A 17601-nucleotide genomic window follows, 5' to 3' on the forward strand; every position below is an offset into this window, starting at 1 on the left:
GTCATGTTTATCAAATCATGATCGTATTGACATTATAGATCACCAAACATTGACCAGATTCATCAAAATTCAACACTCACATAACACATCACTATTTGTATTGGGAAAAAAATACAGACAAACTCAAAGCAGTGCAAAGTACCAAAACTCATCTTGGAAAGCTTTAAATACCAGGGCGTCACAAGTTTTGATTTTTTTAAAATTTATTATTACTATTCTTTTTTTTTTTTTTTTTGCTGTGTGTGTTCAGTTTAGCTTGTTTAGTTTTCATGTAATCATAATATTAATCAATATGATTACTGTACATACCAATGCACATGGAATTTTGATTAATCAATCTTTACAATATAATGTGGCTGGCTGCCAACAAAATAATTGTTGCTATGGAAACAATGCTGGGGCTTTCAGGTCCACGTTGCATGACAACGGGACATGGTCCACAACTCAACTCACCCTGGACTTTCATTGGTATCCTGGCCACACCCGACAACAGCTCCAGCGCTGCCATGGCAACCCCGCAGTCCTTGATCCAGGTGGACATGAGCTGCTGAAACACCAGGTGGCAGCACCTCACAAAGATGACCCACGCAGAATCAGTGACTAGTATTTGACAAACACAAAAAACATGGTCAAAAGTTGGTACCAAGACAGTATAGGTTAACAGAACAAGACAGAGAAAATGTGACCTTCTTGAATCATATACTGCAAAAGTGGAATTTATCAAGTGAGTATATATCTATATATCTATATATCTATATCTATATCTATCTATCTATCTATATATATATTTGTTTGTGTGTGTGTGTGTGTGTGTGCTCAGCTGGGTAAGATGAATTTCATATGTTATGACTTCACAGATACAATAATTGAGCAAGTACTTCCAACAGCTCACCGCTGCCACAGCTGATAAGGGCTTTGGCAGCTCATACTGGGATAAAAACTAAATGGTGTTCATTATGACAGTAAATTCACTCACACTACAGGATTAGCAAAGAAAACTACAAACAATGAAGCAGTTTTACCCCAACAAGTTACCTGCCTTGAAAAAAAACAAACAATAATGCAATATATAACAAGCATGAAAAAAAAATGCACAATTTTATTTTTGTGCCAGTTTCATGTTGTGCAAATTGCACTAAAATTTCTTCCTTGCAAAATTTCCACTTGTGCAGTCGCTCATTCTGAAAAGAATTTACTACAATATAGAATTGGACTTGGACTACTCATATAGGACACTTATTTCAGTTACCTTCTGTTGTGTTTTAAAGAAAGAAGAAAGAGAGAAAAATTGGGGCCCTATACAACAAATAATATAACTTCCGTCCCTTCGAATCTCACATCAAAATTTAATTCAGTTTGAGATTTCTACTATGACACACACCAATATAGAGAAATGTGTATATCTCATATCTTCTATTTTTGAAGTCATACAACACAGGAAATTGAAAAAAATTTTTGTCTTGCATCAGCTATAATATAGTTGAGTGCATCATAAATCATAGATAATCATATCTTACAAAAAAACCTTGATCGTTACTGGTAGATGCTGAAAAATTAATCCTTTTAATTCATAATGTGTGCTAGTCTGTTGAAGTTGGTTGCATCAGAATACTTTTGTGAAAGACGTGATACATGAATTGAGATGTGGGTGACGAGAATATCTAACACATCATCTGTCAAATGAACTATGGCAACATAAAGACATGTTTTGTTTTTCTGAAATATGGTACAGACACAATGCATATGTCAAGTTCACTCAGACAAAACACATCACTACAAAAAGGTATATCATGACACATTCCGTTGACAGCAAAAAGAAGAACATGAGATTTCTTTTTTTTTTTAGTGACAGTCTAGCAAATGCATCTTACATTTTGAAAACAATACATCCTCAAGGAACAGAAAATATCTTGTGCGTGTACCAAAAAAAAAGAAGTGAAAAACTGAGAGTAAGGTCATCAAAATACAAAAACAACATGCATGCTATGTTATTGAACAGGTCAAACTTGCATAACATTTGTCAATGTTCATCCACACTCATTGAGGAATGAAAGAAACTATTCCAAGTCCAATCAAAGGATCCAACAATTTACAATATCTTTTCACAACTTGGCAGGTGTTATTTGTCTTTAAATAAGGAGACTAATCACCCCGAGCAGGCCTAAGAAAAAGACATATTGTTGCTAGGGCGACAAGACCTCGTATCCTCAAAATGTCAAATGTTCAGGACAACAAAAAAACATGGCAGCCAAAGCACTGCATCAAATGGGAGAGCCTTTCCTTTGACATGCCATGGTGGCTTTATTTTTGGGGTAAGACAGCCAGGATTTGGAAAGGACATCGCTTAACTGATTATCTGACCATTAATCCGAAAAGTCATTTTCGTTAAAATTTCACGTACGAAGTCTTGTTGCCCCAGCAATGATATGTGATTGGGAAAGCTATTGTCAGATCTAGAGACTCATCTCTCATACAGACAGCAATAGAAGTGATATTATGCTGCGTTCACACCATGTTCCCGGTGGTCACGGCAGTCACGTTTCAGACCACCATGGACAAAACAGGATGGACGTGAGACTACGCGGTGGGATGGAATGGGCAAACATGACAGGCCGAGATTGCCGTGAATGCCGTGTCAGATTTTTAAACTGTCAAAAACTTTGCCATGGCAGTTCAGGTGCTCATGAGAAAGCTTGTAGACCACAATAAAACAAGATGAACGTAAAAAAAACATGACAGAATGTAAGAGGCCGTAACAAAACTTGGAGGTACTCAGTAGTCCGTAATGCCACACAACAGAAAATATTAGTAGTCTAGCCTGACCACGCTCTGTGAAAGTGTTGTCGTATGGAGGGAAAAACATGAGAATATCCCATCTACCAACGGCGCACTATGTTTCAGGCAAACGGGGCTGCCATGGCTGCCGGGAACATGGTGTAAATGTAGAATAAATTGGGTTAATAGAGAGAAACCTTACACCAGGAATAAGATACTGTTTTGATAGATACCTTTCTTTTGCACATCCTCAGCTAAAGCTACAATTAAAAGCAATAAAATAGAGTCAGCTTTATAACAGGCTATATTAGTAATATACCGGTACATGAATATGCATTTAAGATTTTCATATACAACGTATATGATTTAATATAGATAAATATTTTTGTATTTCAGAAGACAAAATGTAAAGAGCACGTTAATTTGCTGCTTGATATGCAGATTTAGCTAAACTGTATTAATGCACCATAATACCAGTCAGATAGCTAATTGATACAAATACAGTATAATCCAGTTATGACTAATTTCTTCGGGTAACTACTTGGCAGATACAAATAAACACACATTTTTCTCTATATAATGCTAATTTCAAAACAAACGCATACAATCACAGGGCACTGTTAAGGTGTTAAGAAATTACATCCCCTTCTCCAGTATTACACATTATAGCCTCTGATGGTGAGAAGCAAGATGGTAAATTTTACGCTGCTTTGTGACCATGAATTAATGCACTGCAAGTTATAAACTATGATATAGCACCCTATTGTGTGGATGCAAAAATATGATTCCTACCAGTATTTAGGGCTTGGAATTTTGTTTACTTTTTTTTTTCTACATCAATTGCAATGGATGGCAATGTATGGGCTCTATTATATCAAGAAAATGGTAAGTTGCAACATTTGTAGCCACAACAGATCACATGCTCGAAGTTGATTGGTTGTTATCGAGATGCTGCCATGGTAACTACAATTACTGCAAGACACACAGTGCTTCAGGGAACAGACCACTGGTGTCTGCAACTTGGCAGTCTACAAAGCTACAAAGTTAGTAGTAGTGGTATCATACGCAACACTAAACACAGATCAATAACCTTACACCGGAAAAAGGGCTAGGCTCCTGGTAAACAGGGCAAGTGGAGAAAAAAAAATCACAAATGAAAATGGCTGCTGAGTTTATCACATCATGATTGATTAAAAAATACACAAACATAAACACACACACACACACACACACACACACACACACACACACACGCACACACAATAATCACAAATTTGCGGGTAATAAGTGGGTAACTTTGATATATGAAACTCTGTAGGAGCAATGGTATACTCTCCCCCAGCATTTAGCCACATTCTTGACAGGCATAAATGCACTTCATAAAAATCCTCGTAGAATTCATGGCATGAAAGAAATGGCATCAAATGAATGAAATTGAGAAATCTTGTGCTCAAAACATACTGATGGTTAATGCCAAAAGCACAAGTGGAAAGATGAAACTAGAATAGGTAGGAAATGAATTGAGTCTCGAGTTTGTCTAATTGCCACGATTTCTCCTTCTCTGATGACATTGTGATAAAATGCAGGGCACAAATGTGACAAATATAAATGTATATGAAAGTGGACAGAGGCAAGTTTTGACACTGAATATCAGGTGTTAAATGGAAACCAGTGAAAAACATCTCTTACAGTTACCTAAAAAACCGGTAATCACTTCTGTCACCTGACGCAATAACTATCCATGCCACGGAACAACAGAAACACATTCACTGTGATAGAAACGACATGCAGAGAACCAGCTCTACTGTTAACCAATTGAACTGCAAACCGTGGTCAGTCTCCAACGACGAGCACTGCATTCCATTCAAAGACTACCGTAGCAAAAATACAGTCAAACCTGTTACCATGGCAACCTCCTCCATTATGAACCATCTATCTCATGCACTATCTAATTCCCCTCCCATGGGCAACATCAAACTTTGTGCAGTAGTCACAGACTACAGGTATATCCCTTTAGACAAACTGATCAATGAGTTACTCTTCCTTTCTGCCGACATTTCTGACTTTCATGAACAGCTTCCCCCCTCCCCCTAAACTGGCAATGAAGACTTAATAAAAAATAAAGAATGAAACATATATTGGATGACTCTATCGCATGTATTCCTTAAATTAGAAAATTGGTAAGGTTTTCTGACTTTTCACATTAACCTGTTGAGGACGAGTCCTGAGTATACTCGGGCAAGTGTCTATGGGAAATATGTGTTGTAGCAAAATCAAACCGTCCTCAACGGGTTAACACATGTATGGCAGACATTGGTGTTAGGCACATTAATTACTAATGATGTGTGTTGCAATCAAAGTGTTTGCAAACCTGTCTTTAGTGGCCACCTATCTATTTTATAAGGACCATCCTTTCTTGTTTTCCCCAAAAGCAGCTGCTATACATAGATTTGACTGTACCCAAACAAGTGCACATCTTTATATGTTTACATACAAAAGGCAGTATTACCTCTGCCATGGAGGTTATATTTTTGCCTGCATATATTGGTCTGTCTGTCTGTCTGTCTGTCTGTCTGTCTGTCTCTGTCTATTTGAAAATAACTCACAAAAGTTTAAATGGATCTAGATGAAATTTACAGGAAAAAGGTGATAATGACACAAGGAAGAGATCATTAAATTTTGGTAGCAATCCAAATCACTGTCTGGATCCAGAAATTTCTACAAAATTCATTGAAGGTTTCTTTGTCACTGGCAAATAGGGCCAACAAAGGAGGGAATTCAAACTGTGTGTATAAGAGGTGTGCATATGCACACAGAGCATGCCCGTGAGGCGCAGCAGGAAGGTTGAGACAATAGAAAGGATTCGTTTTCGTTGGAAAATACAGCGATTTGCAGCATATGTGTACATTGTGGGTGGAAATGATCTGTTTGGAGGAGGTATGCACTCTCTGAGTGCTTTCCTAGTTCCATAGGTTATTTTGAACCAATACAATCAGAAATCTCAAAAAAACTCCACTCATCAGTCAGACCGCAGCACGTATGCTAATGAGCCGATCCGGGAAGATTTATTCAGCACTCTCGTCGACGATCTGTGCGTTCGAAAGGTGTCTCGTCGTGCGAGATTTTGCAAGAGTTTGACAGGGCTATGGTTTTCACAGTGTAGCGACTTGTACAACATTCATCATGGCTACAAGTCACGGTAAATTGTTCTGCAGACTTTGATCTTTATTTTGACACTAAATTTGCATATAATATCGGATCTTATCATGACGATATAATCAGTTAAATTTGCGTAAATTTTACCTGCTTTTCACGGAAGATTTTGTCGTCTCAAGTTCGTTTTTGGTTCCTGACTGGTTTAAGAAACTGTTGTTTCTGATTTTGGCTTTTTCGTAGAGAGGAAACTTAGATACTCATCATATATGTGACCCTGCACCTCAAAACAAACAAAAAGTCGCCAGATATGAATTTTTAGTTGAGACCATATTCTGAAAGAGCCGACTTTAAGCTTTAAAATGATGTATAACTTAAATCAAATGGACTCTCCTAACCTATCTAAATATTGGAAAGAAAGCACAAACTCAGGAAAAGTATGAACTGAGAAAAGAGGCTCTGAAGTACAGTGTCTATTCAAGCGCTTAATCTTTACCAAACCGTGCTGGCTGTGCGATGAATGGGACAAAAAACAGGAAGTAAACCACCAGAGTAACAACAATGAAAAGATTATCAGCTTAAAGTGAAATTAAGCATGCCTCATTAACACATTCTGTCCATAATTAATGCCAACTTTCAAAGCAGTAGCACTATCCTTTCAAAAGTTATTAGAGTTGAAAGTGAAGAGTGTGGACAAGGTTTTTCAGAAATGAAAAAGGGATTCTAAAGACACACCTAATCACACTATTCTACCAAAAATGTTCGAGATAAACAGCTAAAAAAACACACTTTCCTGCCCGTTTTATGATACCAAATTTTAGCATGATGTAAAAGAAGACCCGGTCTTTCAGAAAATATGAAAAAGTCAAGTTCGGCTAGGTTGACCCATTTCACTTATTTTCAGTCCTCACGCAAAATCAGTGTGTGCGACTTTATGTTCGTTTTGAGGTGCACGGTCACATATTAGAGTCAAGGAGATGCAAACGTGATCTTACTATTTTTCTGTTTTGAAATGTCTGTAAAATTCACTCCTAAGCCGGAAGTATGCTCCACACAAAGTGTACAGTGGCGCAAAAGAGCTCTCTCATTGGACAGTGCTTGCATCCAGCACTTTGAACTTGGCTTGAACTACAAGCGTGCCAAGAAACCGCAAGTGGCATCAAACCGTTATGTAGCAGCGTAATGACGTAATGCAAGCGCTGAATGCAAGCGCTGTCCAATGAGAGAGCTTACTCTTGAGATTGCACAGTTTCAAGCTGATCAGCACTGACATCGATGTATATTTTACTGGTTCCTGACCGGTTTAAGCAACAAATTGTCAAGATATTTACATGGATAGAAAGATTTAAGAGATAATATTGCATTTTCATTGAGATGCAAAGTGAATTTGGTATTCTTTTGACGTCTTGAACGTGTACTGCACAAATTACTTTTTTCATCATTTTTCAAGCTCAAATTACGCTATGATATTTTTCATTTACAATAATTTGAGTAACATGTGACGATAGTTTACATATTTTCCTTGAATTTGATACCAAATTTGTGAATATAAGGTGTATTTTTGTTGCCGAAAGCCAAAGGACAAAATCCCTTTACTCAGCTCATTAGTATGCAAACCTCGAGCGGGCTTGCATACAAGTTGAATAAATACGAGCGAATTATCGGGTGCTGCGGTCTGACTGTCATTCCTGGTAGTTTTGCAAAGCCATTAAAGTACATTATCCCGCAATCACAGAGAAAAACTGAGTTATTCAGGGTGAGATCACGGATAGAAAGGCACTGCAGTTATTCATACCGAGTGATAACATGGTAAAACAAGTAATATAGCAAAGCATATACATACACACAGCATGTGCTGAAATATGTACTCATCCTGATTAATAAATCTTGCTCACCAGAAAATCAATATCGAAAGGATTTATCTTGCTCGTGTGTGCAGTGTAATGTGGATCATGGAGAGTTTTAACGTCTATCAAATAGTAATACTAGAGGAAAATAATCCTACTGACCAAGCATTGTTTAAGACATATTATGGATGAGAAAAAAAATGACAACAAACAGTCAGCCATCCATCACCTCATGGTAGGTATTTTATTACAACTTAAATTTAAAAAAAAAAATCAGTGGACAAAAGTGGGTTTGTAGCCACTTCCATGACAATCTGTGATAATCTATTCTATGATTAATCTGTGAGAATAAAAGAAATGTCTTTTATTTTGCACAACAAAATGGAAGCTGACACAAACTAATCATAATTGGAGGTGTTTAGGTGTATGTGTGTGTGTGTGTGTGTGTGTGTGGTTTCTTTTTCTTTCTTTTTTTGAGTGTGTGTATGAGAGCACATGATGAAAAATGTATGGCAATGTGCGTAAAACTTCACGCTGTGAAACTAAGTCATCAGACTCTATCTACTGTACAATGTACGAGCAAGATAACTAGGTGTTAGAACAATAGAATACTGAGATGTGAGAGACAGAGCAAGGGGATAGGGGTGGGGTGGAGTCTGTGGTTATGATTCAAGCATCGAAAAAACACGAAAGAGAAAAGCAGATGGTTACACAATGACTGCGTGAATAAATGAACGTTGTTTGTTTGTCGACAAGCTTGTTTCTTTATTTCTGGTGCACTCCCTGTTTCGGTTACCTGGGGCGGCGGGGGACTCTGCACTTTCCTTGAAAGCAGCATCGAATAAAGCTGAAGAGTTGGATGGCAGGAAGGAGGGGAATTAAATCTCAAACAAAATAACACACAAGCAGAGGTACTAGCCGGCTAAAAGCGATGTTGGGGATACGTTTTAACTCTCCTATCCATGCAATTTTGTAATCACCTTTCAGAAAGATAAGAACTCATACTAAAATGATAACATCACTTCGTCTAATCAGTAAATTATAACTGAATGTTCTCCATGATCTGTTAGTGATGATGATACCATTAAATGTTTTGGGGAAAAGGAAACTTACGCAAAAATGAAAGGCATTTGATCAAATAAACTTGAACAAAACTGGACAAGGAAACAATCAAATAAACTTGGAAAATAAATAAATGGAAAGGTACTGAACCAAAGTCAGGGCAATAGGTAGAAAAAAATGTTGATTTGGGAACTATGAGATGCTCATTTGATGTGAATGCCTCTCCTCAGCCTCCTACATTTTACAATTTTACTGTTTTTTTGCTTCTTTTTTTTGTGTTTTGTTCACACAATGAGTTTTTAAACATAATGCATGTACACACTGCATCCTCTCTCTACATCCACTGGTGAACGAATGCATCACATTTACACTTCTTATCCAATTTGTCAATCTTTTGCATAATCTAAATCTATGCATGGCAAAAATGAAGGACAACACATGAAGTGTTATTTGTGCATTGTGCTCTGATAGTATCTAAAATGTCTTACTGCTAACAGTATGTACACAGCCATTTGCTCACAAAAGACGTAATAAGGAATGAATTGAGATGTTCTGGTAGACAAAGTTGCATCTTTTCTTTTTTCACTTCCTGTTTAATAATATGTGAGAAATTAAAGCTCAAAATCAAAAGTTATTAAGGTCTAACAAAGGTCAAAATAAAAAATTTCCCAACAGATTCCCAATAGAACACGTGAATCCTGAGTCATTTTCTGAAAAAAAAAATTATATATTTTTAAACAGTCGAAAGTAGAGACACCACAGTTTCAATGTATGCAGTGTCCAGTAAAGTTGAGGTGTATCGTTTATGTATCTTCTTGGTTAAGCATCCTCAAGCGTCCACAAGAAATTGTGACTCCATGTTGACACTGTAAGGTGGTCTCATTTCTTTTTAGATTGTGAAATCATTACTTCAGATCGACTTATCCAACAGTCAAACTTGATTTCAGTGTTTACAATATTTTGCACATCCAATGCAACTCAAATTTGTGTTCATTTGGGGTTTTTTTCAACAATCACTGGATGACTGTGGAAATTTAAACACATTTGTCCCTTTAAACCCAGCGTGGACATGAAAACAGACCTGTTGATCTACCACTATTATTCAATTTCTAGCTGCCTCCCTGCTAAGATGAACAATAATGGAAAGCACACATCAAACATCTATCTCTGAAGAAAGAGAGTAATACTTCAAACATTTGTAGCCACAAAAGAAAAACAAACTACCGGTAATAACATTTTATAAGACAAAGTTCCCAATCATCAATATTCTGCACTTCGCTTGTTACTTAAAGCTGCACAACACCGCATGACATCAATTAAGAAAGGAACGGAACAAAAATCTATGCCGATTGGAAGGTAAGTATGAGTAGAAATGGAGAATGCGCACCAGAGTGTTACCTACCATAGAGACTGCCCGTCAGCGTATTGCTGCTTGACCCACCGTCACCCCCTTCCTCCATACTGATTGAGCTGAGAACAAAAGAATAAAGTCTTTGGATGAGTTTCCTCCACAATAGTCTATCGTCAGTGACTCATTACATTAAAAAAATGCAATGATAGCAATTCTTGCTAGAATGGCAACTTCTTGTACTAGCAGCCAATCAGAAAGCACGATTCTTGTTACCAAGACACTTGCCACTGTAGCGAGAGTTGCTATCATAGCAACTTTTATAAAATGGAGCCCTGGAGTCTAGCTTACAAAGTTTAAAAATAGATACTGATATTTGCCATGCTTTTGAAAAATGCATGATATTGAAAAGTTCCAATTTCCCTGAAAAATCCTTCTTTCAAAACATTTACATGAAATCGGCAGTAAAGTAAAGGTTAAAGCTGCATAATGAGAAAAAAAAGTGTTAATGCCGTATTATTGGCAATATATTTGTACACATGTGCTTGTGGATTTCATTAAACATGTTTGGGGTTGTTTTTTTCATCCCACAAGTTTACTTTGTAATGCATCAGAAGTTACATTCACTTATTTTGCAAATTCTTGCGAATAAGCTCACCTATAATTCAAGAATGATAAAGGTTAATGGCATGGTCCTGCTAAAAAGTTGCCACTGATCCATGGTAAATATCCCCTCAAATTTAAGCCTAATCCTGCATGGATTTGACAGACTCACACAAAGGTCGAGTTGATGTTTGACTTGTGGCCAACAACGGCCTTTTACGCATATGTGCATGGATGAAATAATATGATCATTTCTCGTATTTCCCCGTATACATTGGCTTTTTATGCAAAAGCTTTTTACGCAAAGGTGCATGGGTGAAATAATATGATCATTTCTCGTATTTCCCCATATACGTTGACGGTCTCAGTTTGAAGAATTTTTCCCCCTCATCTCACCTGGTAGATCCCTTGCTCTTCTTCTTTTCTGTTCGGTTGATTTTCGCCTCCATGGACTCGCACACGGCGGAATCCAGGATACACAAGTACATTGCACCTGATGGAAATAATTGACGCATGCAACATTCAGTGACAATGACTATTCAGTTTAACCTGTTTTGTGTCCATACACGTAGCAGCAACTTCCAAACTTATCTAATTAAACTATAAACCTGTAAACTCATCCGGACATTCGCAAATAATCTCACAGAGTTACCAGAAGTGAAAGCATGACTCACATACAACTCTTCTGAAATGCCCAGGGTACAAAACTCAACTTCACATTAACCAACAATATGTAAAGAATACCATACTTCTATCTTATACACATATCTTTTAGTATCTGAGTGGTATTTAAAAAGTTGCACTTTGTGGGTACAATGTATGTCTGCAAGTTGTGAACAAGGGATATTTATTTAGGGTTTGCTACCAACAGCTACCAGTGGTTGGGTAACCCACGCTTTGCGACGACTCACCGAGAAGCATCTGGGCGTTTTGCGGGTTGCTCTCACACCGGAAGCCATTGATCATGAGGTGGACCAGCTGCGGCTTGAGACTCAGGAAGCTGACCTCTGGCTCAGACTTTGCCTCCTCCCCTGGACTCTCCTTCTGAATGATACCTTGAGGAATTCAAATAGAAGTGTGATGTCAAAGCCATTCAATCACCATGGAAACTGGTTCTAAACAACCTTACCTGGGCCCTGTTTCATGAAGCTATTCGTAAAGTTACGCATGACTTAACAAATGACTGAAATATGAAGTGCCAATACGTGTGCCCATTTTTCCCCCTTTTGTTTTAACTACGTACGACTGTATGTCAATATTTCATCTACATTTGAGCAAAAATACACTTACAACTAAAAACAAGTGTTAACATGTAAGAATAATCATTATCATCTGCAAATTTCAACCCTAGCTATTGAAATTAACAATCATTAGGAAACCCACTTTGCTTGCCATATTCAAGTCCTTCGTAAAGTTGTGCGTAACTTTACGAAGAGCTTTATGAAACAGGGCACTGGCCAGAAATATGAACACTATTGCTGGTAACTGTGCTTGCATCTGGTTCCAACCCATGCTATAACGAAAAGACTGCAAGATCATCACTGTGTTACTCTTACAAAGTTTGCTTCCGAGGGATTCAAAAAAACTACTGGTAATTCAGGGGTTTGCCACTAGCTGTGTGGCAAATGCCAAGGGGGGAGGGGGACTGTGATGACTTTGTTGCAATGGTAACTTCTAGCTGTCGCTTTTCTCCTGGCAAAACAATTCCATCTCTATACAAAAATTCTGAGGCTGTGAAACAGTCATATCATGAATACCAACGACCTCCTTTGATCTTCAGCACTTTAACAAGTGACAGCTAGGAATTTTTTTTTACATCTTCGCATGGTAACATGTGTACATTTATATGTGCTCCCTGAACTTTTTGCACGTCTAAATCATGAATGCATATACATTGCACTGCGTAATCATTATTACTGAATCATTATTCAGTGCTTTGGAGGATGGAGTCACTCATTACAAACTTGGCTGTAAGAACAAGACAATCATATGTGTTACCATACTAGTAATACTATGGGGACTACAGGCTACTACAGAAGCCAAAAGATTTGCACTGCCTGAGACATCAGGTTTCTGTACAAGCCGAGTTCTTTCCCTGCTTATTTAGTTAACATCCTTTTTTTTTGGTCAGCATCTGCATATTGCTAAATCGGATGACTGACAAATAATTTAATCTACATCCATTACCTTAAAGGTATCGTACAGTATCGGTTGAGACCTAATTTCAGGTTTCTAACATTTTTTGTTGAGATAATGAGAAACCTCTTATGAAATATGAAAGAGCATGTAATTCTATGAGGAATTCAACATTTATTTGATAAAAATTGGTTTTGAAATGGCTGAAATATCCAAAAAAGAGTGATTCCAATAAAGTGTGGAACCCACACTTTATTACGATCGCTTTGTTTTACTTTGTTTTTGGATGTTTCAGTCATTCCAAAACCAATTTTTATTTCAAATTTCCTTTCAAAATGGTATGCCCTGTACTATTTCATAAGTGTTTTCTTGGTATCTCGCAAAAACTTAAAAGCCCAATTCTCATCTCCACCAATACTGTACCATCCCTTTAAATACAGTTGTACGGCAGAAACATCGGCTAATTCTACATCTCACATATCCTTGACACACAAAGTGAGACAAAAACACACAAACATGCACCCACATACAGACACACACATGCAAACACAAACGATAAAGTTATTACTATTACAGTGTTTGTACCATCATGGTATTTTCGCAAATTTCGCGAGTCAGGTGCTATTCGCGAAATTAAAGACACGCGAAAATATTGACTCTGATCCCGATGTGAATGTAACGTATGCGTATACACTTCTCTGTTCCAGTACAAGACTCCACGATCGCGAATTTAATCACTCGCGAAATTTAAGGCTCGCAAAATATATGGCGTATACAGTACTTTTTTACTTTTTGCTTTTATACTTTGTACCATGTATTGCCTTCTGTTTCATGAAAATAAAGAAAAATGAATTGATTTTAATTGAATTGAATGTTTGAGAGAAGTGGTTACCATGGCGACAAGAGGAGGAAAAAAAACTAACTTTGAATGGTGAGGTCCTTGAAGTGGTGAGGCAGACAGAGCATTGACATCAGCAGATGGATGCAGGCACGCCGCAGCTCGTTCTTAGGCACCAGAGATCTGGCACAATAATGCAATAAATTGATCAGCATCATCTCTATATCATATACCTGTATCTTGCATGGTTCAATGGCATTTGCTCCTGCAACAATTGCTCCCATGAAATATCTACACGCTAAGCCAAACATATATTATACCCACAAACTTAACCTTAACCCTAATCCTAAACCTCACATCAAACTAAGCCGAAAACCCTATCACAAACCTAACCCTAACCCTAACTCCTTGGAGAAAATAAGACTGGAGTAACTGTCACAGGAGCAAATGTTGTGTCACCATCTACATCCAGACAAGTTGTGCAATAACAGCTACTATTCAATAAACTAAGCCCAAGTCACTTTTGGCTGTATGTTGTTGGAAGTGTATACACATACCTCATTCGCAGTACTGCTAGGCGTCAACCATTAAGGGCAAAGGCAGAAAGTCCCCTTAAATCTATCTAGCCAACAATTGTTGTTGCCAATCTTGGGATTTAAGAAACTTCCATATTTTGTGCACATTTATCTGATACGGATGTACCATCGTGTTCACACAAGAACACGAAAAGTTCTAACCTTTGCAAACCTTTTCTATGTATACCCTCAAGGACATAACACTACAATGAAACCTCTTTCAACACATTCTCAAAATTTCATCACAAATACTACGACATACATTCTGCTGTATTGGTACCTCTACATTTAAGTGTAAAATTCTCATGCATGCCACTGTACATTTTTATGTACACCGCTATATTGAACCCTCATCGACACTACAACCTAAATTTCTCATACACATCACTACATGTACACCACTAATGAACCTATCTACATTATAATGTAAACTTCTCATACATGCTACTATATATACACCACTACACTGAACCCTTTACTACACTTTTGTGTAAACTTCTCATACATGCCACTTCATGTACACCACTACACTGAACCCTTATTTACACTCAAGTTTAAACTTCTCATACATGCCAATACATGTGCACCATTACATTGAAACCTTCATCTGCCAAGGTACACTTAAGTGTAAACTTCTAATACATGGCAACATATGTAAACCATTTTATTGATACCCTTTTCTACACTTTAGCTTGAATGACTCACCGGAATCGAAGCTCGGTGTCTGGGATGACAATTTCCATGGCGGTCAGGAGGTACGGGATGAGCACCTTGACCCCTGCCAAGTCAACCCGTAGGAGGTTGTCAGCATTGTAGAGGACATTGGACAACACTAGACCACTGACCGGCTAAAAATACAAAAAAAGGAAAGAAATTGTATCTTCTAATTGTTGATGTATACTATTATGTTAATGATTGTTTTATTTATAGAAAACCTTACTATGAAATCTTACATTGATTCCATGTTTAATATGAGAAGTGGGAAAAAAAAACCCACTGTAACACTTAAAACATTAATAACACCAATAATGATGATGATGATAGTAATAATGATAGTTACAACAGTAAAAATAATGACACAAATAAATTGTGGAAGTGATAATGACAGTGATAATAACAACAGTGAGAACCAGGTGCATCCAGCCATCAGCGAGAGGATGAACCATGATACTGACCTGTTTCCCGTTGGTGCAGAGTGCCTGGGTCAGGGTCAGGTAGAAGCGGGACAGGTAGAGAGGGAGGATGCTCTCCTCCGCCTTGCGGCTGGTGAAGATCCTGCACAGCGCCCCACAGGCCTCTGCACGCCCTCCCTCGTAGCTCTCGGGGGCGCCCAGGCGGTCGTTGCCGGGCGGGGACAGGGAGGCGGAGACGCCCGGAGACGAGATGGCCTCCCTCTCGTGGGGCTCACGGGTGTGAGGGACATCCGAGGAGGATGGGGTGGACTGGGCACGCCTCATCATACGGCCTGGACAGACAAGGAAGGAATTAGGAGTTTTGAATGGTGTCAGACATGATAACAATTTATGAATATGAACTGGGTTCATATTGTATCTCATCTTAGAATGCTTTCACTGCCAGCTTACATTTAATCAATTTTACCCGAGGTGCATTAGTCAATTTTACTTTCCAAGCAGATCCTGATGTTTTGAGGGTTTTTGAAAAGATACCACCAACCTCACAGAAAATATGATGACATCTTAAAACTCTACACTATTATTGATAGATCTACAGCTACAATGAATGTAAGACATGTTTAGTTTATACAGGAAAAAGTCTGAGACATACATGTATTCCCACGGGTATGCAGTTAGCAAACAGGGCAGTAGTATCGTTCTGAAGTGTACTGGAAACAAACCATCATCCATAGAGTCCCCACATCATATACCATTATCACTCCTTGCATGTACATTGGTGTGTTTTGATGTAAAATATAAATAACTATTGCAAGTTGAGGGTCAGCAGTACGTATGATACATTATGTACCTAAATAAACCGCTATGATAGAGTACCGATTCCAAGAATGTGATAAAAATGTGTTTAAAATGATTTTTGTCAATTAATCTTAGTCTTTTTAAAATACTAAATTTGGTTGACTACCCATAATGTACATAAAATTACAGAAAAAAAGGGGAAAAAATGTAAAGATTCAATGAAATGACATGTGCATATTCAAGTACCAATAGTGCATAAAACATGCATATGCACAAAGTGATTTAAAGTTCGAGTACACATTTAGGTAAATCTTTAAAAGTATGCAATTAGACAGAGTTTGTTTGGCGTGAAAATATACTCGATTGCACACTGTGTTCTCTGGCAGCAACACTGTCAATTGTTGAACTTTGTTGAGGAAGTTGTTGATCTACAATTCTGTCAAATTTCTTTTTAAATCACACTATAACTTTATTTATATATGTATTTTACACAAATACAAAGATTATTAAAAAAAAAACAGACAGACAGATCCATTTATAGAGACCAATTCTATAGTACAGGACATACATGTGAATGGATAAATGAATGAATGGGTGAATGATTATATACAGTCATGAATAAATCCAGGAATGAATAAGTCAAAATGAGTGACTTCCAAGATGTACTGCTGGCATGAAATAGGTTATAGCAATGAGTTTAACATGACCCAATTAGTACATTCTGTAACTCACAGCAATGGTTATTGTGTTTTATCACAAGAACATGAGATGTTACGGTGAATACTTCTGGTTTACTATGTGTAGATAGATGTATATGGAATGCATGCTTCTACTACTTCTTTGCGAAAATCTAGGGATGTTAACACTTATATTTCTACATTTGATAATTATATTTTGTGTAGGTGTGGTTTATTTGAATGTATCTTAGTAACCATTCAAACACCCTGTTGATGTGCGGTGGAAAAAAAGCAAGGCTGAAAAGACAAATTCCTATTTGCTGCAAACTATAGGCGTTGAACAAATCTAATCAAGCGATATTAGTGACACTACAAACATCTCTAGAAGAGGTGCATATTTTTTTTTTGTGCGAGGTTTGCTTAGACTTACCTCACTGATGACCTAAAGTAACACCTCTATACTCAAGCCGCTCAAAGTTTTGTAATACATACTCTCATTTGTTTACAGTAAAAAAGGTGTGTGAAAACAAAACTGGAAAGATATGAACCATATACCAAAAAACATATACATTAATAGAATGAGTACACAAAAGAGGCATAGAAACATGAGATAAGATTAATATTACCATGGCCACAGGAATATGTTGATACATGCA

General features: G+C 37.5%; 1 protein-coding gene across 1 annotated transcript in view; it reads right to left on the reverse strand.

The window, feature by feature from the left end:
* Nucleotides 1–17601, reverse strand: part of LOC139737968 (ral GTPase-activating protein subunit beta-like) — a 40949-nt gene that overhangs the window by 14141 nt on the left and 9207 nt on the right. Inside the window, exons 7-14 of the mRNA XM_071648639.1 lie at nt 15513–15802; nt 15043–15185; nt 13848–13945; nt 11700–11843; nt 11185–11281; nt 10240–10307; nt 8572–8622; nt 454–600 (exon numbers count right to left, since the gene is read on the reverse strand). Of these exons, the coding sequence (XP_071504740.1) occupies nt 454–600; nt 8572–8622; nt 10240–10307; nt 11185–11281; nt 11700–11843; nt 13848–13945; nt 15043–15185; nt 15513–15802 (1038 nt within the window). The remainder of the gene's footprint in view (nt 1–453; nt 601–8571; nt 8623–10239; nt 10308–11184; nt 11282–11699; nt 11844–13847; nt 13946–15042; nt 15186–15512; nt 15803–17601) is intronic.

The sequence above is a fragment of the Diadema antillarum genome, unplaced genomic scaffold, assembly GCF_040938485.1.
Source record: "Diadema antillarum isolate AM-2024a unplaced genomic scaffold, OU_Dant_1.0 scf00000029, whole genome shotgun sequence".
Taxonomy (NCBI): Eukaryota; Metazoa; Echinodermata; class Echinoidea; order Diadematoida; family Diadematidae; genus Diadema; species Diadema antillarum.